The 23,186-nt window shown below is 43.3% G+C and overlaps 1 protein-coding gene across 2 annotated transcripts in view; it reads left to right on the top strand.

Annotated features, from left to right (window-relative positions):
* Positions 1–1,785: 1,785 nt before the first annotated feature.
* Positions 1,786–23,186, top strand: part of PAPOLA (poly(A) polymerase alpha) — a 41,478-nt gene continuing 20,077 nt past the window's right edge. Inside the window, exons 1-12 of one of the 2 annotated variants that reach the window (XM_068254167.1) lie at positions 1,786–1,913; positions 6,328–6,486; positions 7,077–7,143; positions 9,127–9,208; positions 9,813–9,922; positions 10,944–10,997; positions 11,733–11,844; positions 12,367–12,456; positions 12,551–12,689; positions 15,230–15,302; positions 17,907–18,027; positions 18,489–18,573. In XM_068254167.1, the coding sequence (XP_068110268.1) occupies positions 1,906–1,913; positions 6,328–6,486; positions 7,077–7,143; positions 9,127–9,208; positions 9,813–9,922; positions 10,944–10,997; positions 11,733–11,844; positions 12,367–12,456; positions 12,551–12,689; positions 15,230–15,302; positions 17,907–18,027; positions 18,489–18,573 (1,100 nt within the window). In that variant the 5' untranslated portion in view covers positions 1,786–1,905. Of the gene's footprint in view, positions 1,914–1,936; positions 2,322–6,327; positions 6,487–7,076; positions 7,144–9,126; positions 9,209–9,812; positions 9,923–10,943; positions 10,998–11,732; positions 11,845–12,366; positions 12,457–12,550; positions 12,690–15,229; positions 15,303–17,906; positions 18,028–18,488; positions 18,574–23,186 lie in introns of those variants that run through there. The other variant, XM_068254166.1, reaches the window with a different exon arrangement.

The raw sequence follows: 23,186 nt of genomic DNA, 5'->3' as shown, positions 1-23,186 counted from the left end.
AATGTATCAAGGCTGTTGTAAAGACTTTTACCAGTAGCTCACTCACTCTCTCTCTCCCCCCCCCCCCCTTCCAATATCTAGGACTGTCACTCCCTATGACAGGACACAGGCAAGGCACAGTTGGAAGGCATTGGAACCTAGATGTCCTCCTGCCCAGAGTTCGTCAGTCAACTATGTCTGCTCAGTAACATCAAAGAGTGTCTCAAGGTACTTGCATCCTAACGGTCATTAGATTTCCTTTACAGTTATTTGTGCGTCGGTGACTTACTATGCATGTTGTAGAAGTTATTTAAGTTGCTAGCTGCTTTACTTTATTTGCTAAACTCCCCATGTTAACATTTCTGGCCCCTTTTCCTCCTGATTGGGGTTCACCATAGCAATTGTATTCTAATATTGGTAGAAGGTTCCAGTAATGGTGCAAACATGGCTTCAATACTCAAGTCCACAAAGCGTGGCCGTCAACTTCAGAATTGAACGTGTATGCGCCTTTATTGGCGGCAAAAACAAACAATGACAAAGGGCAGCTCCTAATTATCACACACTATAACTCTACATCATACCTCCCAACTTTTTGAAATGAGAAAGAGGGACACTTAAACCACGCCCCTGCCACACTCCTGATCATGCCCCCCCCCCCCCCCCCCCCCGGGGTCACACACCTAGTCAGGCATACCATAAAGATAAATATGTTGTTTTATAATTCAAACAACACTGGTCATTTCTATCTTGGTTCATTCTCCTTCATATTAACATTTTCAAATTAGTGATGCATCAATGAGTCACACACATTTTTTAGTAGAGAAAGGTGATAATACACTACACTGGACAATACACTGTAGTCCTACAGCTCCTGAGAGTTCGAACTACAGTTCCCGGCACTCCCCTGTGGGCGGAGCTCGTGACGTTCTCCCACGCACGCTCACGTGACGCGCTGATGAACGTATCGCAAAACGTTGCTGTGGAAGCAGTGGGCGCCATGTTGGGGCAGACGGGAAGCGGTTAGGCGGGTTCCGGCTAGAGATGGGAAGTTCGGATCTTTTCAATGATCCGGATGATTCGAATCGGATCATTGAAGAGATCCGGATCTTTGATCCGAATCTCGGATCATTTTACTACTGGAAGCATTCGGGGGTGAAATGAACAGCAGGACAGGTCTGTGGACAGGAGAAGGGGAGGGGGGTGGCCACACAGAGAGAAGGGGAGAAGATGGACAGAGGGCAGGGAGTGGACAGAGAAGGGAGGAGGGACGAGCAGAGAGCAGAAATGTTTGCACACAATACCCACATGCTGAAGTCATATGCTTTATGTCATATATTTCACCTATATGTTCATCTGTACACTTTGAAAGAAAAGGTCGCACAGTGAAAGAAAGCATTCCCAGAAGATAAGTGCAGCTGTTTAGTGCCGAGTGCAGGAGGATTATATTGCCTTTCAATCACAGTGTCTGCAAAGTTACTGAGCTGTGCTGAGCCAAAAGCTTCCAATGTGATCACTGTGCAGCACTACGGAACAGACAGCCTATAATGGGCAGCACATTGCAGCCAGTATGTGTGCTCTACACATATCTGGCAGTGGCACCCATGTCCCCTCTCTCTCATCTACCTGTCTCCCTGCAAGGCTGGCTTCCATCCAACAGAGCGATCCCTGCTTCCAGGACCCCGCTGCCCGCTGAGAGGGGGCGTGTCGCTCCTGGCCCCGCCCCTTTTGCGATCCGAATCGTTCATTTTGATGATTCGGATGATCGACTCATAAAATAGATTCGGATCAAAGATCCGAATCGTTCATGATCCGGACAACACTAGTTCCGGCGGGTTTTGGGTCGTCGTCTAAGCCGGCTCCGCCGCTCGGTGTGTGCCGGCTTCCTCATGCCCGGGGACCGCGGCTGACGGGAGGAGCGAGGTCACCATGCCTTTGTGAGTATCAGGAGCGAGGGGGTTCCCTGCCAGGCCCGTTACGTCATTAGCTGGGACCGGCGGCGCCGTGACAACAGTGTGAGGCGACCGGTGCTGCCCCGGCGGGATTACAGCGCTGCATGTCCGGTGCGGTGTCAGTGCTGTGCGCGGGCAATACACATGCTGCATCCGGGCGGGCCTCGCGCTATAGCACTGCCTGCTAGTGTTGTCCGGATCATGAACGATTCGGATCTTTGATCCGAATCTATTTTATGAGTCGATCATCCGAATCATCAAAATGAGTGATTCGGATCGCAAAAGGGGCGGGGCCAAGGAGCGACACGCCCCCTCTCAGCGGGCAGCGGGTCCTGGAAGCAGAGCAGAGATGGATCGCTCTGTTGGAAGGGAGGCAGCCTTGCAGGGAGACAGGTAGATGAGAGAGAGGGGACATTGGTGCCACTGCCAGATATGTGTAGAGCACACATACTGGCTGCAATGTGCTGCTCATTACAGGCTGTCTGTTCCGTAGTGCTGCACAGTGAACACATGGGAAGCTTTTGGCTCAGCACAGCTCAGTAACTTTGCAGACAGTGTGATTGAAAGGCAATATGATCCTCCTGCACTCCGCACTAAACAGCTGCACTTATCTTCTGGGAATGCTTTCTTTCACTGTGCGACCTTTTCTTTCAAAGTGTACAGATGAGCATATAGGTGAAATATATGTAAAGCATATGACTTCAGCATGTGGGTATTACGTGCAAACATTTCTGCTCTCTGCTCGTCCCTCCTCCCTTCTCTGTCCACTCCCTGCCCTCTGTCCATCTTCTCCCCTTCTCTGTGTGTCCACTCCCTCCCCGTCTCCTGTCCACAGACCTGTCCTGCTGTTCATTTCACCCCGAATGCTTCCGGTAGTAAAATGATCCGAGATTCGAATCAAAGATCCGGATCTCTTCAATGATCCGATTCGAATCATCCGGATCATTGAAAAGATCCGAACTTCCCATCTCTACTGCCTGCTATCATTGATTGGCTTTGTGTGGCCCTCTCCGCGGGCCGATTCACCATAAGTCTGCAGTGACGTCCCTGTGTATGTTTACCCCAAACAGCCAATCATGTGCCAGGGAGTTCTTGTTTTGTTTTGATTTTCTAAATTCTAGACTTCTGTACAGGATTGGGTGCTGGAAGTGACTTCACAACTGTTCAGTGCCCATCTTAATAAAGCACACCTGAGCTGAGAGGGAAGTGGAGGCAGCCATATTCGTTTATTTTTTTTAAACAATAACAGTAGCCTGGCTGTCCTGTCGATCTTCTGCCACCTATAGGTTTAGCCATAGACTCTGAACAAGCATGTCAAGTAGGTGATTATGCCCAGTACACATAAAGCGTTTTCAATATGTAGTCAGCTCCTGAACGAGAATGGGATTGATTTTTCTTGCAGTACTGATCTTAAAATTGATACCATTCTTCCTGGGGAGCTGATTGGACAGGTTAAAAATTATCGATGCAACCTGATGTTCTGGTGGGAAATTGCTTTGTGTGTACCAGGCATTACTGGATTAGCTCCATGTTTGTTTCAGGTGTGTGGTTCAGACATTACTGCAGCTAATAATCTCATCAGTAACTGGTGTTGTTTAAAGAGAAACTCCGACCAAGAATTGAACTTTATCCCAATCAGTAGCTGATACCCCCTTTTACATGAGAAATCTATTCCTTTTCACAAACAGACCATAAGGGGTCGCTGTATGACCCCAGACCATCAGGACCGTGCAGGAAATGGCTGTTTACAGCTGTTTCCAACTGCCAAAAACCATGCAGCAGCTACATCACCGGCCAACTGTAAAAATGTTCACTGGAGTTCCTCTTTAAAAGATAATAGATATGGCAGCCTCCATATGATGTTCAGTTCATGTGTATTTTAAAGGGAAGGTGTGAGCTCTGCAAAAAAAACCTCCAGATCTACATACTTGGGGCTTTCTCCAGCCCCTGGCAGCCTATCTGCCCCTCACCACACCTCCAGTGTCCTGGGATCCCCTCTGTTGCAGATGCTGACCTCGCCAGGTCGGCATCTTCTGCACGACTGCGCCGATTGTGCTCACATGGCTTGGCGCATTGGCAAGGTCAGCATCTGCAATGGAGGGGATTCCGCAGCCGATTCTCTTATCTTAAGCTCGTTTTTCTTATCTTTTTCCATTGTCCTCAATGCGGAATTGATGGGGCGGGAGATTGGACATGTCAGAAATTATCTATCGAGCCATCTAAATGGCTCAGAATCGAGCCGTGTATTCCCAGCATTAAGCAGCAAATAGATTAGCAGGGCTGCCAAGCAATTGATATTGTTTTAAAGGAAATAAATATGGCATCCTCCATATCTCTCTCAACTTCAGGTGTCCTTTAAGGAAACAGCCCCATGCACCAGTTTTCTAAACGCTTAAGTGGCAAAATCATCATCTATAACACTTTTGTTTTGACAGGGCAAAGCATGTACAGTATGATATGAACAGGTAAAGGGACCAGCTAACAGTTCATGAGATTACCACTGCTGCAGATCAGATTGTGTTTTATACCTTATTTATACCCATCGCAGCAAGGATAAAGGAACAGATATATAGATTTACTGCAGATCTTGGCAGTGAAACTATTCATAATACAGGCTCGAGCATAGGCAAGGCATTTATTAGAGGGCTGCAAAATAGATTACCTCAAAAACCTTTGCCAAAAATATTGATCTCCCGCCCCGCCCCCCCCCCCCATCCCATTCACCTTGCGCTGTGTTCACGCTTTCAGATCTTTTTGTGGGCAGGGAAAAGGCAGCTTCAGGTTAAACTGTATCCTTGTTACCTACACACTTTCCTGCTACTGAAATGATTTTTCAGTTTCGACTCAATTACTGTTCAGTTGCTTGAAAGCAATGAATGAAAATGTAATGAGCCACCCCTTTAAAGGACAACTAAAGCGAGAGTGATATGAAGGCTGCCATATCTACTTCCTTTTAAGCACCACCAGTTGCCTGGCTATCCTGCTGATCATATGTAATACTATTTAGCTATAGACCCTGAACAAGCATGCAGCAGATCGGGTGTTTTATCAAATCTGAAAAGATAAGCTACATGCTTGTTTCTGGTGCTATCTAGACTCTACTGCAGCTGAATACATCAGCAAGGCTGCAAGGAGGAGCTGTCAACCATACCATCTCAGGAAAAAACAAACAAATATATAAGTAGATAAACACTTGCTCTACTTACATAACATATGTATTGCACTGTCCATGTTATGATTCCTGTGAACTTTATAAAGGAAAAGTAGAGAATCCTATTCTAGACAGTTTCCATATTTACTGTGGCTATTTTGAAGCCAGTTGTGATGTAATATCCGCCCTGATGCCTAGTACAAACCGTACAATTTGCTGTAAGATTTTCTGTAATGCTGGGGATAAACGGGTCAACCGGCGGCTCGATTAGCCGCCGGATCGACCACAGCCGCGTCCCCGCTCGTCCGCGCGGATTGATTACCGCTCGCCCCCGCCGGCGCTTCCTTATCAGCGCTCGATTCCCTGCCATTGTCCGCAGGCGGGAATCGAGCGGGCGGGGGTCAAGCGGCTTGATCGGGCCAGCTGAATATTATCCCCAGCATGAGATTCACCTGCTAGATAGATAATTTCCAACATGTTGGAATTTATCTATCTAACCATCTATCTGCCTAGCAATTAAGCATTGTTCTACTCAGCAGGAGATAACCAGAAGACAATGCACCAGAGATAATGACCAGTCTCTACCAGTACTTTACAGAAAATAATCTAATTACAGAAAATCTTGCAGAAAATCTAACAGAAAAATCTTACAGGAAATTGTATGGTGTGTACTAGGCATTAGTCTCCTCTGATTTTCACTCCCTTCACTATAGAAAGTGCATTGTTTCAGCCTGAGAAATTTTGGCCAATCAGAGAGGAACAGAGGTGTGTGGGGGGGAGGGGAAACAGGAGGGAAAGAGGCTTCAGCCAATCAGGCTGCATTATTTAAGTCTTAGGGGAAGTAGGGAAGCAAAAAAAGACAACCCAGCATGCCCTGCAACTTCTGTGTACCAAATTTTCTGTGTACCAAATAAGTCATATAAACTGGGGAATGATAATTTATCAACGAGAAAAGTAATAGTGATTTTAACTTTTGGATTGCATGATTAGCATCCTTCTTACTTGATTACCAGATAAAAATAATTGATTTTTGATTTTATGCCCCACATTTGCTCTTTTAAAAGGAAATACATATGGTATCCTCCATATACTTCTCACTTCAGGTTCCCTTTAAAATCACAAATCTCATATTGAGAAGTTTGGTTAACTTTTTGCACCTGATGCACTCTATAGTTTGAGTGAACATTGTTTACCTTTGGCATTTTATAGTTTTAACGTTTTGTTTCTAATTCACCTCTCTGTCTTCAGTCCAATTGTTAACCAGGCATCGGCACAGAAGATATTTGGTATCACCTCCCCTATTAGCTTAGCGTCTCCCAAGGAAACCGACTGTACCCTTACTCGAAAACTCATAGACACTTTGAAGCCTTACGGTGTTTTCGAGGAAGAGGAGGAATTGCAGAGAAGGTGGGTGAACAAAATGGCAGCCTTTTATTCTAAATGATCTGTTTTGTCCAATACTGAAATGTTAAAATACAGAATGGTGTATTAAAGCTGGCCTTACACTCAGTTTTCTTACTTGATTCCTTGCAGATTCTATTCATCTGCTGGGAATGGATTCCCCAAACTGTCTGATGGATTTTTTTGATCCATTTTAAACAAAAATCAATTAAAAGAATCAATCGGACTGGATGGAAAATCTAAAACAATCGGGGTGGGGCAAGAGCATCGGTAGATCGTTGGCCTATAACTATGCAGTGCATCAAACAGTGCAACTTTGCAGTTCTATCAATTTTTCAATAGATCACCTGCTGGAATCTTGGAAATTGATTTGCAGGGTATGGAAGGAAGCCATACCTTTAGAATCTATTCTTTTCAGAAATAAATTGATTGTTTTTAGAACGTTGGGCGGAAATCTTGTGTATGGCCAGCTTTAGCCTATAATGTGTTTACACTTTTTTTTTTTTTTTTTTATAAAACCCAGATTTAAAGTAAGCCTTGCTGTGTAAATGTGAAAACTGCTTCATCTGTTTTTTTTCCCCTTTTATTTTAAACAGAATTTTAATTTTGGGAAAGCTGAACAACTTGGTTAAAGAATGGATTCGTGATATAAGTGAACAGAAGGTAAGATAAAGTGTGCCTCATCATTTTGGCTGATGTTTTTTCAGCTGTTTTTAAAATTAATCAGTTTAAAAGTATTTCAATCCTAGAGAGTAAATGTCCATTGTAATGACGTCTCATGAAATTAATACAAGTATTCCATAAGGAGGGGCTAATAGTTTTTAAGCAAATTTTTATTTTATAACTTTTTTATTTATTTTTTTTAAATGGTATTTTTCTCCAGGCTGATGGTTTGCTAGTTTTTTGGTGCAAACCAGAACATCCTTCTATATGCGCTTAGAAAACTAATTTGATCTTTGAGTTGTTACTTAACCACTTGCCGACCAGGGGAATTTTCACTGATCGGTGCTGCGTGGGCTCTACAGCCCGCAGCACCGATCAGGAGTGCAGCAGGGCGATCAGACTACCCCCCTTTTTTCCCCACTAGGGGGATGTCCTGCTGGGGGGGTCTGATCGCCGCCGGCCATTAGTGGGTAGCGGGGGGGGGGGGGGGGGGGCTCCTCAAAGCCCCCCTCCGCAGCGTTTTGTGCGCTCCCTCCCTCCCCTTACCTTCCTCTCCCTTCCTGGGCTGCGCAGGACGGATATCCGTCCTGCGCATTGTGGGATAGGCTTCAGCCTATCATATGCCGGCGATCCCCGGCCAATCAGAGGCCGGGGATCGCCGATCTGCCTTACGGCGCTGCTGCGCAGCAGCGCCTATCATGTAAACAGCGGGGATTTCTTCCCCGCCTGTTTACATTTTGCCGGCGAGCCGCTATCGGCAGCTCTCCGGCTGTTCACGGAGACACCCTCCGTGAACTGACATGGAAAGGCCGCTCGATCGAACGGCCGTTTCCATGGTAACCCGCAGACGACCAGTTTACGCCAATCGGCGTTAGCTGGTCGTCAAGAGGTTAAGAGAGTCACAGAATTGAAATAAGTTCTTATCAGACATCTGTCCTGCATGGCACTGACTCAGTAGTAACACCAGAACCACAACTAGCGTGTCAAAAAACATAAACTTATTTACTGATAATAAACTGATAAACTTATTTCAATTCTGTGACTCTCTTAAGTAACATCCAAGATCAAATTAGTTGTATTTATATTTTTCTTAGGGCATCATTGTTTGAAAACTATCTTGGAGTTTTCCAGAATATAATTCAGTCTTTACAGTACCTGGAAACAGCTGAGAGTTTTTAGCTATTCTCTCTTAACCTCCCTGGCGGTTTATTTATTTTGCCAGGGAGGCTGCGGGAGGGTTTTTTTTAAATTAAAAAAAAATTTCATGCAGCCAACTGAAAGTTGGCTGCATGAAAGCCCACTAGAGGGCGCTCCGGAAGCGTACTTTCGATCGCCTCCGGCAATCGAAAGTAACAAGATAGGCCGCAATGAGCAGCCTATCTTGTTTCGCTTTCCTCGTCGCCATGGACGTCAGTCGACGTCCTGACGTCAGAGCCGCCCGATCCAGCCCCTAGCGCCGGCCGGAACTGTTTGTTCCGGCTGCGCTGGGCTCGGGCGGCTGGGGGGACCCTCTTTCGCCGCTGCACGCGGCGGATCGCCGCGGAGCGGCGGCGATCGGGCAGCACACGCGGCTGGCAAAGTGCCGGCTGCGTGTGCTGCTTTTTTCAGAATGAAAATCTGCCCAGCAGGGCCTGAGCGGCGACCTCCGGCGGCATACCCCGAGCTCAGCTCGGGATTACCGCCAAGGAGGTTAAAGGACACCTGATGAGAGGGATATGGAGACTGACCTATTTAGTACCTTTTATACAATACCAGTTGCCTGGCTATCCTGCTGATCTTTTTCTGCATGCTTGTTCAGAGTCTATGGCTAAAAGCATATAAGATGATCAGCAGGACAGCAAGGTAGTTTGCATTGTTTCAAAGTAAATAAATAGGTCCGCCCCCAAATCCTTCTCACCATAGGTGTGCTTTCATTACTGTATTTCTCTGGTGTATAGCAGTAACCCAGCTATCACTAACACAATCTTCTTTTTATTCCCTCAGCACCTCCCTCAAGCTGTGATCGAGAATGTCGGAGGCAAAATATTTACTTTTGGATCTTACCGATTGGGTGTCCACACAAAAGGTAAAGCCATAGTCTTTAGTTGGATATATTCTGAGTAATTATAAAACTGTTTTGTGCAGTGATCGTGTTGTTTAAGAAACTAGTGTATTAGCTTTATAGTTTTTAACCAGAAAGAATCTAGTTTATGGAGTGTCTTTATTCTGCATACCTCTGTATGTAATGTTGCCAAGCAAACAAAACAAAGTGGCAAACATCCTATATAAATGTTAAAGGTAGTTTAGGGGGATTGTATAAGGACGCCTATTGGAAAGATCCGTCTTAAAAATTGCAAAATCATTATGAATTTCTGTGCAAAAATTCAGAAACTTTATTTAGGGACATATCCCAACAATTCATTGTACACCATTACAAAGCCATTGAAAACCATGGTGGATGGTCACAGGCTCCCAATGTTGCCACAAAAGTGCCCAGATAAGAACCCTGATGCTATATAACAGGCACAAAAAATATGGATGTCACAAGTGCAGAAAATCTTTCAAAAATCCTAGGTTATTGAGAAAAATCAAAATATTGGCTGTGGTAAAAGGTCTGGTTATGATATTGTAAAAGAGTAAACAGAGATGATATGCGTTTGAATTTCTCATAACACTTCTGTAATCTGCAGGTGCTGATATTGATGCGCTGTGTGTGGCACCAAGGCATGTCGACAGGAGCGATTTCTTTACTTCCTTTTTAGAGAAGCTCAAGCTCCAGGATGAAGTGAAGGACCTACGTGTAAGTTTATTTTATTTATTTTCTACTCCTTAATTTGTAGGCATATGTGTGTATGCTTAAAAACGCAGTAGTACATATGCCCAGAGGACAATACCAGAACTTCTAAGTACAATGTTTTCAATTTACCATAAGTGATAAAGATTTTTATACTTTGGAATACTTCTAGTAATTATTTTCAGCTTTAGTAGTCCTTTGCCCAACCCTGACACACAATACTGGCAAGAGACTGGTACTTGTTTTCAAAACTTACATATGGCAGGCTCCATCACTTCTATGCCTGGCCTTAGAATGAAAATAATGCATGGTAAAATAACTCCTGCTGGTCCTAAACACTCACTTCTCTGGCTACTGGTATCTGAAACATTACACATTCATAGCACTTCAAGTTAGACGTTTTTGATTGGCCTACTGAACTTATTCTGCTGAGTTTTAGGACACTTGTAGATTGCATGTTTTTTTTTTTTAGGTTAGAAGCTTCCTGAGTAAAGGATGAGTTCATTAGAGCAGATTAAAAAAAAAAAAAAAAAATACAACTCTTAAGCCCCATCTACATGGTACGATTCAATTACGATTCTATTTACGATCCAATTAAATCTAACATGTCCGATCGGGATTCAATTCGATTTGCCATTGTTTTGCAATGGCAAATCGAATTGAATCAAATCCCGATCGGACATGTTGGATTTAATAGGGTTGTAAATAGGATCGTGATCGAATTGTACAAAGATTTGTATCGTGTAGATGGGGCTTTACAGCAGATTGTGTTGTGAGAGGATGTTGGTGACAGCTAGAGCAGTCAGAATAGTTGCACTAAAGCTTGACTCACAGGGTGCAACATTGACCTATGAAATCAGAAGCTGGTTGATTAGTCATTTGATATAATTTGCTAATCATGCCCCCTCCTGTGGAGGATTTATATTTTGAAATGTTTTAGGTTTACTAATTTGTTACCATATCCACATCATAACTTACATATTTTGCCATGATTGTTTCTTGACCGGATTCCCCCTGTCTCTTATAGGCTGTCGAAGAAGCATATGTGCCGTTGATCAAACTATCCTTTGATGGGATAGAGGTAAGGAATATTATTTTTTCTTTTTATGTCATGAATTGCCAATGAAGTAAAAACATCATCAAGCCCAAGTTTCAGTAATACCTTTTTTTTTTTTGGGGGGGGGGGGGGGGGGGGTAATTTAACATGCAGCTTATGGATTTGTTGGACTTGCACTTGTTAAGTAATAGTTGTATAGACAATAGATAACATCCAAGGTGTGAATCTAGTGATGTACCCCTGTGACTTGCTCTTCTAGTAAAAAAACCAAAAAAAAAAAACCAGGTAAGACTGAATACACGAGGTGACATGATAGACCTGTGTATGGACAGTACCTAGCACACCGAGGACTATGCCTTGTTCCTGCCTATTTCAATGCATGTGTCATTGAGCGGAGACAATGAAACAGTAATAATGTAATTCCTAGGGGGAGTAGGATGGGTACAATTGTTTCCCATTAGTTTATTTTTTGAAGGAAGAGTATCATTCATAAAACAATTTGTGCATCCAGATTGTAGGATGTAAGGAAAACAATTTTTAACTTTTTCTAACTGTTCAAGCTACTGAATGCCATATGGTATTTTTAACTTTACCTACTTTAGTTCTCAATATATTGTTTGTTTTTTGGTATGTGGACCTCATAAGAAGCTCATCTGTCGAAAATATTTGGTAGTGGAATGTCCAAATTCTAAAGCTGATTTATTACAGGCATTGCTTTCACTGTCGGATTTTCAGCACATCCCAAATTTTATTTTTTAGATTGATATTTTGTTTGCAAGACTTGCCCTTCAGACTATTCCTGAGGACTTGGACCTGCGTGACGATGGCCTGCTGAAGAATTTGGACATAAGATGTATAAGGAGCCTTAATGGTAAGTATACTAATTAATACTATACTAATCTTTCTATAAGCTTAGTGGGGCATTACTGATGGCACATGGTAGCTAAAAAGACCCAAGTCATAACAAACTGGAGTCCTATTTGCAGAGAGTATACAGTAGCATTATACTGACTTTTTTATATACAGAAGTTGGTGAGAAAGGACCTTGATTATTGTGCATTTTTATAGTGCTGAAATTAGGTTTTCAGAATGCACTAAGGGGGCTGCTGTTTAATATCTCTATATAAGCATAGTCTCTGCCCACACGTTTGTGGAAAGCCAGTTAACCTAGCAGTATGGTTTTGTGATGTGGGAGGAAACCGGAATGTCTTGGGGAATACCCTGCAACATGGTTGGTGTAAACCCTAAACAGATATGTCCTGGTTCTATGGGACTATACTGCACGGCAATGGTGCTAGCCATCAGTACTGAATATTCCCATATTTTCTCTGCAGTGTCTCAAAAACTCATGAGATTATGGTTTTCCCAAGTTTAACGTAAGTCTTCCTCACAGGTTGTCGAGTAACAGATGAAATCCTCCATTTAGTTCCGAATATCGATAACTTCCGACTGACTTTGAGAGCGATTAAACTTTGGGCCAAGCGTAAGTTTTTCTGACAATTTTTTTTAGGTTTCATTAATTTAGTAACGCTCTATTTCGTATGCAAGTCTCATTTTTTTCCCCTCTGTTTCCGTAGGTCATAACATATATTCCAACATACTAGGGTTTCTTGGCGGCGTTTCTTGGGCCATGTTGGTGGCAAGAACTTGTCAACTGTATCCAAACGCTATTGCCTCAACTCTCGTCCATAAGTTTTTCCTGGTTTTCTCCAAATGGTAAGTATTGATTAGGTGATTGTTGCATATTTTATGATGTAGTGATATATGGTTTGCATTACCTGTGAACCTGTTTTGTTTGAGTACTTGCAGTTTATTTATGTAAGGAATGCACCTGGTTAAAGGACACCTGAACTGAGGGGTTTGGAGACGTATTTATTTCCTTTTGAACAATGCACATTGCCTGGCAGTCCTGCTGCTTCTCTGCTTTTAATACTTTAAACCATAGACCCTGAACAAGCATGCAGATCAGGTGTTTCTGATGACATTAGACTGCATTTGATGGATTAGCTGCATGCTTCCAGGTGTGTAATCCGATACTATATTCTCCATAGTTGGTTACCTATTTTATATAGGCGCTGGCAAGCTGTTATTGGTTAAGGCTTCTTGCACACCAAGACGTTGCGTTAGGTGCTACGTTAAGGTCGCATAACGTGCACCTAACACAACGTATGGTGCTGCAAGAGCCGACGGTAGAGTGAGCCGCGTTAGTCAGCTCGAGTCCTATAATGTCTCCCAGAGTGGCGCTGATTGGCCAGCGGGACCACGTGATGCGGAGCGAGACACTCCGCATCACGTGGTCCCGCCGGCCAATCAGCGCCCGCCAGTGCAGTGAATATTAAGTAGCCATGTGCGCGGCTACTGTAGCTGGCTCTCCCCGCCTCCTCTCCGCCCCCCACTGCGCATGTGCAAACAGTCTAACGCGGCTATAGCCGCTCCAACGCCGTAGCATGCTGCACTTTTGAACAGAACGTGCAGCGTTACATGTAACGCAACGTGGGCTGTGTGAACAGCCCACTTGTGTTACATTGCTGTGCGTTGGGGGAGCGTTGTAACGTCTTGGTGTGTAAGCAGCCTCAGTGTTCTCCCCAGAATTTTTTTCCAGCCGGGTGGCATGAAAAAGTAGCCGGGTGGGAAATTAAAGGGGTTCTGTGGGGGTTTCTGTGCGAAAAACTGCCACTTACCTGGGGCTTGTATCAGCCCCCTGCAGCGGTAATGTCCCACGCCGTCCTGCTCCCATCCGCCGTTCCCCGCAGCCGGCACCGGGCTATTATTCGGCTGTCACACAGACGAATAATGCGCGTTGCCGCGCCTCCGCTCGCATCATCTGAGGCTTACTGCGCAGGCGCAGTACAACGGGTTCTTGTACTGCGCTTGCGCAGTAAGCTTCCGATGACGCAGGCGGAAGCGAGCGGGTGCGCGGCCACTCTAGCGCAGCTGCAGTTGGATCCCATGCCACTTAGACCGGGGCCGGCGGCGGAGAACGGCAGATGGGAGGAGGACAGCGTGGGACATTACCGCTGCACGGGGCTGATAGAAGCCCAAGGTAAGTGTCTGTTTTTCTCCTCCGCAACCCCCCACAGAACCCCATTAAGGTCACAATGGGTGACCTCTGCTACTAGGGTGATGTCTGCTACTACTAGGCAAAAATGGGCAGGGAGGATCATGCTAGGTGCTGCTCGCTAGGGAAAAGATTAGGTGGATCACACTGGTTGTTACTTGGTGAGGTAATAATGCTAGGCACTGCCGATAGGGGTAGAGGATTACACTAAATGATGCTAATGGATTAAGAGGCATCTTGCACGGAGTGGTGCTGTTTTGATGGGCAATCCGATAAAGTGCTGCCAAAGCCGGATTAATACAAGAAAGGGGCTGTAGACAGGGTGACTAATTTAGGCCCATAAACCACACATGCCCACAAACTGTTCTGTTATCTCATTCAAAAAGTCACAGAATAGTTTTGGCAAGTGAATGCGGGCCGGGGGACACATGCGGGCCACTATTTGGACAGCACTGCCCTGACCTGCATTTTGAAGGGAATTCTAAATGCAGGACAGATGGCCCACAAGACTGTTGTGCCAGCCAGCAGCCAGGCCTCTGATTAGGTGGGCTTTTCCATTGGTGCAGGAGATCAGGGCTTTGAATATAATCATGCACAGGGATATGTTCTGTGAGCACATTGGTTCAATCCGCCTCAGTCTCAATGTTAATTTACAGGATAATTAAAGAAGAGCTCCTATGAAGTGTTATTGGAATGGCATTTCTAATTTTACAACACTTTTGTCTTTCACGTGCACTCTGCTGCAGAAGCTACTCTACATATTCCTGCATAACTCTGTGAGAGGGCAGCGGGGTGGGGGAATTATTGAGCAGGCGGCATTACAATTGCCCCCTTCAGTTTCACTTTACTTATTTGGCAATGCTTTTTTTTTTTTTTAACCTTCCCAGCGTTCAATTTCCCCAGGATTTCTGTGCAAACAGTGATAAAATTTATTTTTAAAACTTTTTTTTCCCTGTAACTTGCCAAAATGTGTCAAGCAAGGGTCTAGTATACAGTGCAGGAGAGTATTGATGTGTATGCATGTTTATACTGTTCACAGCATGTTTTTTTGAACGGACATTTCTGTCCATACCGCTAGGGAGGTTAAATAGAATCTTATCTTGGCATTCCTTTAGATGACTAGCAACCATCCATTTTATTACTTCTCTTACCTGTTGGTCCTACCCACAAATAACCATTGGTTTGTTTTCCTTGCCAGGGAATGGCCCAATCCAGTATTGCTGAAGCAGCCAGAGGACTGCAATCTGAACTTGCCTGTATGGGATCCCAGGGTGAGTAAACCATGTATATTTTATAGCCCTTTATTGTACGTTGTCACAGTAATGAGTTGGTGTACATTGGTTTTGTGACTTCAGATCAACTATCATTTTTACAGTGTTAATGCAGGTTAACTGGTTTGATTAGTTTGTCTACAGTTCAAGTTGACCTCAAATCTACCTGAGTTTCCCAGTTACCAGCATTTTTGGCACATGACTGGCTCCCATCCTAATAATATAATAAATGGGAAAGTTCGGATATTTGGATGTTTGTTACTCGATCACGCAAAAATGGCTGAACGGATTTGAATGAAATTTGGCACACACATAGTACATTACCTGGAATAAAGCATAGGATACTTTTTATTCCCATAATCAAAAAGGGGGCGGAGACAAATACAAATTTCACTGGGAAATGTAAACTGCAGCCATTCTTACACTGTTAATGGTAGGGTTCTCAAACTTTGCACAGTTGGTCGCTGGGTGACTGGGATTAATATTCAGAAACGTGGGTGGAGTCTATAAAAGCCAATCAAAATTAACCTATTGATTTTCAAGGGGAATATTTACATTGCTGCCATTCTAGCACTGTTAATGGCACAAGCCTCAAAACTGGTACAGTTGATCATTGGGTGACTAGGGTTCAATTTCAGAAAGGGGGTGGAGCCACAAATAGCCAATTAAATTTGTTTCATTTCAATGCAAATTATTGATGCCAAACACCGCAAAGATCACAAACTTGGTAATTGATTAATTGTGTGTTAGGGTTAGAAAAGTAAGTACAGCCAACACCAGCCAAATACATAAATGGGCAACGCCTGGTCATAAGTGGGCGGAGACAAATACAAATTTTACTGGGAAAATGTAAACAGCAGCCATTCTTACACTGTTAATGGTAGGGTTCTCAAACTTTGCACAGTTGGTTACTGGGTGACTGGGATTAATATTCAGAAAAGTAGGTGAAGTCTATAAAAGCCAATCAAAATTAACCTATTGATTTTCAAGGGGAATATTTACATTGCTGCCATTCTTGGACTGTTAATGGCACAAGCCTCAAACCTGGTACAGTTGATTATTGGGCGACTAGGGTTCAATTTCAGAAAGGGGGTGGAGCCACAAACAGCCATTTAGATTTGTTATATTTCAATGCAAATTATTGATGCCAAACACCGCAAAGCTCACAAACTTGGTAATTGAGTAATTGATTCATTGTGCGTTAGGGTTAGAAAAAACGGGCACAGCCAACACCAGCCAAATACATAAGCGGGCAACGCCGGGTCATAAGTGGGCGGAGACAAATACAATTTTACTGGGAAAATGTAAACAGCAGCCATTCGTACACTGTTAATGGTAGGGTTCTCAAACTTTGCACAGTTGGTTACTGGGTGACTGGAGTGAATATTCAGAAAAGTGGGCGGAGCCCACAATAGGCAATCAAAAATTACCTATTGATTTTCAGGGGAATATTTCATTGCTGCCATTCTTGCACTGTTAATGGCACAAGCCTCAAACCTGGTACAGTTGATCATTGGGTGACTGGGGTTTAAATTTATAAAAGGGGGTGGAGCCACAAACAGCCAATATGAGTTGTTTTATTTTAATGCAGGTTATTGATGCCAAAGACAGCAAAGCTCACAAACTTGGTCATTGAGTAATTGATTAATTGTGTGTTAGGGTTAGGAAAAGTGGGCGCAGCCAGCACCTGCAAAATACATAATCGGGCAATGCCGGGTCATCAGTAGGCGGAGACAAATAGAAAATTAATTGCGCAAATGTAAACTGCAGCCATTCTTACACTGTTAATGGTAAGGTTCTCAAACTTTGCACAATTGGTCACTGGGTGACTGGGATTAATATTCAGAGAAGTGGGTGGAGCCTATAAAAGTTAATCAAAATCCACCTATTGATTTTTAAGGGGAATATTTAATTGCTGCCATTCTTGCACTGTTAATCACCTGTACCTGGTACAGTTGGCCATTGGGTGATTGGGGTTCAAATTCAGAAAAGGGGTGGAGCCACATCCAATCAGATTAATTTTATTTCATTGCAAATTATTGATGCCAAAGACCGCAACGCTCACATACTTGGTCATTAATTGTGTGTTAGGGTTAGGAAAAGTGGGCAGAGCCAACACTAGCCAAATACATACCCGGGCAACGCCCGGCGTCCAGCTAGTACTAAATAACAATAACCAGCACACCAAATTACTGAGTGCAATAAATGTAAATTGAGTACACAAAATATATACAAACAGTAATAAGATCACAATATCAGTAAGTCCAACAGCGGTTGACACCTAGGGATACAATTGGCTAACAGTGATCACCCTGCACTGACATACATAACACTATACTCAGGAATAGAGCAATACAATGAAGTCCATTAGTAGCTGTATGCAAGATGTAGGAGCAGCAAAGTATGACAGTCACAGGCAGGTGACCAGAAAGGCATAGGCCAATTACCCAGACATCGCCGTTTTTTCTTGTAGCTGCACATGACTGGGTCTCACCCATACATAATCTGAAATCAAAAGTATGTGTACAGTAGCCCTTAAATCATCCTGAGTGATGTCACCAAAAGAACAAACAGCAATTTTATTTATATATGTTTTTTTTTCAGGTGAACCCCAATGATCGTTACCATCTGATGCCCATAGTTACTCCGGCTTACCCACACCAAAATTCTACATATAATGTGTCGGTTTCTACTAGAATGGTCGTGGTGGAAGAGTTCAAGCGAGGTATTATATTTTTTTTTTTTAATTAATTATAGAGATATGCCTATACTGCTGTCTTGAGTAAATGGGTTCTGCTTTTAAAGTGTACCTGAGACAAGAAAAACATTTCTTTAGAGGTATCTGGTGCTTCTTCCAGCCTCCTTCAGGGTTTTGGCCCTTAGCCACCCTCCCAGGCCTCCTTGATCCTCCGCTAGCCAGTTTGGTAAATTCTTCAGTTGGCTTGAGTTGATGCATAGGACTACAGGAATTACCGGGCTGGCTAGTGGAGGATTGAGGGAGCCATCAGCCTAAAGGGTTATTTTTTTTTTGTTTTCCTTGGGTTTACTCAAGTCACTATAATATGCCTCTAACGGAGGGGTGTATTTTCATAGTTTTGCTCGTTTGTATTTTTTGAGGTCTTGCGTTTGTTTTCCCTTTTCTTTCCTGATTTTCTGAGTTAACATTTTGTTTTTCTTTGCCTTTAGGACTGGCCATTACTGACGAGATCTTATGTGGGAAGGCGGATTGGTCAAAGCTTTTCGAAGCCCCCAACTTCTTTCAAAAGTACAAGTATGTATATATCACAATTACTGTCTTTGGGTAGGCATTTGCCAAACATCACAAACCATTTAATACAGAGGTTATTCATTGGTGCTCCAAAAAAAAAATGCATAGTCCAAATTGACTGCATAAGGACCTTGCAAACTTGAACTGCTAATTTTTTTAAGGTATGTTGCAGAAGCTATCTAGTGCTTTTTCACACAGGTTACAACTGCTTGCTGGTTGAAGAACAAAAACCCAGCAAACATGGGCTTTTTATATATTCTGTATGTTTCTGGTCTTGGGAGTCACATGAGTCCTATCAGAAGGTAGGCCTGGTGCACACCAAAAACCGCTAGCAAATCCGCAAAATGCTAGCAGATTTTGAAACGCTTTTTCTAATTTTTCTGTAGCGTTTCATCTAACATTTTGCGGTTTTGTGAAGCGTTTTTGGTGTTGTAGATTTCATGTATTGTTACAGTAAAGCTGTTACTGAACAGCTACTGTAAAAAAAACGCCTGGCAAACCGCTCTGAAGTGCCGTTTTTCAGAGCGGTTTGCGTTTTTCCTATACTTTAACATTGAGGCAGAAACGCATCCGCAATCCAAAATCTGAAGCAGCCCGGGAGTATGCGTTTCTGCAAAACGCCTCCCGCTCTGGTGTGCACCAGCCCATTGAAATACATTACCCAAGCGGATCCGCACCCGCAAGTGGATCGCAAACCGCAGCAGAACCTCTCTGGTGTGCACTAGGCCGTAGTGAGTGTGGCAAGTTGTTTTTTTTGTTTTGTTTTTCCCCCCCCTATAAAACCTTTTCAAGGAGGGTGCTGCTGCTACACATTAACTAATTTATTGACTTTTAAATTCTATTAAGTTCTGTTATGATGCAGGCAAACGGTACAGTCTGAGACTATTGCATTACCCTTTTTTCACTAGCCTTAGGCTATTAAGCCTTTTTGACTTGTTAAACTAAAAGGACAACTGAAGCAAGTGGGGATATGGAGGCTGCCATATTTATTAAGAAATACCAGTTACCTTGCTATCCTGCTGATCCTCTAGAGGCCTTAAATACTTTTAGCCATAGACCCTGGACAAGCATGCAGGAGATCAGGTGTTTTTGACATTGGCCTCAATTCACGGAGCATTATCAAACGTTTATCAAACGTTTGATAATTTACCTCATGGGTAAAATCTCATTTTGAATTCACTAAGGTGTTATATATTTGAACGTTTTATCGGCAAAACATTCGATAAATATATAACACCTTAGTGAATTTAAAATGAGATTTTACCCATGAGGTAAATTATCAAACGTTTGATAAAGTGTTTGATAAACGTTTGATAATGCTCCGTAAATTGAGGCCAGTAGTGTCGTCAGATCTGACAAGATTAGCTGCATGCTTGTTCCTGCTGTTATTCAGAGACTGCTGCAGCTATATAGATATGCAAAGCTGCCAAGCAACTGGTATTGTTGTTGTTGTGGCATCCTCCATAGTCTTCTCAATTCATTTGTCCTTTACGTGCCTTTTTACACAACTGGTTTTACAAAGAAAGACAGACATTAGAAATGTGGGGGATGGGGTGGTTGTTAAATTGTAAAGAAACTAAAGCAAGCGAAATGGAAGAAAAGAACGATGCAAATACAACACAAGACAGATGAGACATCTCAAGGTAAGTGGGGCTAGTGATTTAGGGTAGTTTTTATAACAAATAGGAAAATTTTAATAATTGGGAATTCTGTGAATTATGATTTAGCTGGTTCAGGATTTCTTAAAGAGAACCAGAGATGTTAGACAAAAGATTTTATACATACCTGAGGCTTCCTCCAGCCCGATGAGCCTGGATCGCTCCCACGCCGCCATCCTCCGCCACCTCTATCCGCCGGTACTGGGTCCCGTACTTTCGGCCAGTCAACGCAAGCGCAGTGCGTCCGCCGGAGGTGACGGACCCGGTAGTGGCGATAGAGGCAGCGGAGGACGGCGGCGTGGGAGCGATCCAGTCTTATGGGACTAGAGGAAGCCCCAGGTGTGTATAAAAGCTTTTTCATTTTTTTAATACAGTTCGTCTCTGGTCCCCTTTAAAGTATTCTCATACTTTGTAAAATGTTAGTGTCTTCCGTTTTTACTTCCTACTTTATTTTGGAAAACTCCCTTTGCAGTTTGGTTGCGATGTTTTTAGCAATTATGGATTTTGTTTCCCTGAGCACCTCTGAATAGTCTCTAGTTCACGTTATTTGATGTTTGGTCACTTGGGGTTGGAATTCTCCTGTTTATAACTTTCAAGAGGAATTACTGTGATTAAAAGGGTGCAATAAAAAAAACTCATGAGTTGTTGCCTGCACTTATTTGTAGAATTTTGCAAAGCTGTGCTTCTGTGATAGTTATGTCCTATCCTGAGTGGCTGCATAGAAAAAAAAAACAGTCCTGCCTGCACACTTTTATATTATGATCCATTTGCCCGAGCTTTAAAAACCATGTAGAAAACCAAGCAGTTGCGCACAGCAACATTTTTTCATGCCATTTCCTTAATAGACTTCTCTGCTGCAGTTATTTACCAGCCCCATTGCTTTTGTGCCATCCCTGAACAAATACATGTCCCAGTTGCTACATTCTTTGTGCTTCAGAGTAGCAGCTGGAAGTATTCAGCCTGCACAGGTAGGGGACTTTGTTCCTTGTGGAACTCTCAGCATCAGAATAGGGGCGCTCTTATATGCTCTCCTCCTTGTATGGAGTAATAATAGCTAGTGCTTCCATGGAGCATTGGTTTGTGAAGCCGCTGTTTGCTACTAGTGCTTCATTAGAGCAATTTATTGTACTAGTGCTTTTTGGAGTGCTGTGTATCATGTATTTGTATTAGTGCTTCTGAAGAACACCAGCTTGTTGTATGGTGATGGTTCTCTAGTGCTTTTCTGGACCACTAGCTTGTGGTATTGCACTAGTGCATCCCTGGAACACCAGATTATGGTTAAAACTCATGGAACCTCAATTATATGCGCCTGGAGATTTTAGAATCCAGTTGACCACCAGGATGCAGTCTGACGGTCCTCTTGGTGCTTAGTTTGGTAGAAAGTTCGTGTGGACTTTGGTGAAAGGGAGGGGTTTGCGTAGGGTGGGAAAGTATCCATTATGCTGGGGATACACGGTACGTTTCTGTACCGTGTATCGGCCAGCTGATATTCAGCTGGCCCGATCATGCCGCTCGACCTGTGCCCGCTCGATTCCCGCCGGCGGACAATGGCAGGGAATCGAGCGGTGATAAGGAAGCCCCGGCGGGGACGAGCGGCAATGGATCCGTGCGGACGAGCGGGGATGCGCCGGCATCGAGCCGCTGGCTCGATCCGGCGCATAAAACGAGCCGTGTATGCCCGGCATTAGTGCCTGCTAACTGCAGAGGATGAAACTACCATAGTGACAGACAGGCTATCTAATTAATACAAATGAGAGCTTGTCCACCTTATGCACACAGACAGGAGGTCATTGCCCAGAAGAGCTAGGGAAGAACACGCTTCTCAGCAAGCATGGTAGGTGAGTATAGGCAGTCCCCATAGCCCCCAGTGGCAGAGCCATTCGTAGAAAGCATGTTAACCATGATTTGGAGGGTGTAGAAGTTAGAGGCTGTATGCTTGTAAGTGCCTGATAGAGTTAAAATAATCATAAACAATCTTTTTAGCCATTCAAGTGTCATCAAATGTTATGCAGATCCCTTAGAATTGCTGACAATGAGAATATAATCGGCCTTCTCAATTTTTTTAATTTAATTTTTTTGAACGTGCACATTTTCCTTGCCGCTTTTTAGCTTTAATGTGGCATTTCAAAGTGCTTGCCTGTATAATGGTGATTTTCTTTATACCTTGGCTGTATTCTTTTCTTCCATCGTTTATATCCTGTTTTTGTCTGCTGTATATAAACAGAGCTAATAAATAAATAAAAAATTCAAAAGAGGAAAAAAAAACAAAAGAAAAAAAAACGAAAAAAAAAAACCACACAAATCAGATTGTATTTTGTTTTTTGTTTCAGCCTCTGGAGCATTAAACTCCACCAATGGCTCTGCCACTAGTTCAAGTTTGTAGTTTTGACTTAACCCGTCAAGAGAGAAACTCATGTTAAACGTTTCCACCCACCTTTTGGGATTTAAAGGGAACCTAAAGCAAGAGAGATATAGATATGTTTATTTCCTTTTGCCTTGCTGACCTGCTGATCATTTTTGGCCTCTAATACTTTTTGCCATTGGCCTCTAATACTTTTTGCCATAGACCCTGAACAAGCATGCAGCAGATCAGATGCTCTGACTGAGGTCTGACTGACTGGATTAGGTGCATGCTTGTTTTAGGTTTGGGATTTCCACACTGTTGCAGCCAAAGAGATCAGCAGGAATGCCAGGCAGCTGGTATTGTTTAAAAGGAAATAAATATGGAAGCCTCACTTTCAGTTCCCTTTAACAGTTTCTCACCTGTCATGGTTCTCCAACTTAAAGGACAACTGTAATGAGAGGGATGTGGAGGCTACAATATTTATTTCCTCTTAAAACCTTACCAGTTCCCTGACAGTCCTTTTTTGATCCTCTGCTCCTAATACATTTAGCCATGGACCTGAACAAGCATGCAGCAGATCAGGTGTTTCTGACATTGTCAGATCTGACAAGATT

This window comes from Hyperolius riggenbachi, chromosome 9 (genome assembly GCF_040937935.1).
Source record: "Hyperolius riggenbachi isolate aHypRig1 chromosome 9, aHypRig1.pri, whole genome shotgun sequence".
NCBI classification, from domain to species: Eukaryota; Metazoa; Chordata; class Amphibia; order Anura; family Hyperoliidae; genus Hyperolius; species Hyperolius riggenbachi.
This window is presented reverse-complemented; position numbering and strand designations above follow the sequence as displayed.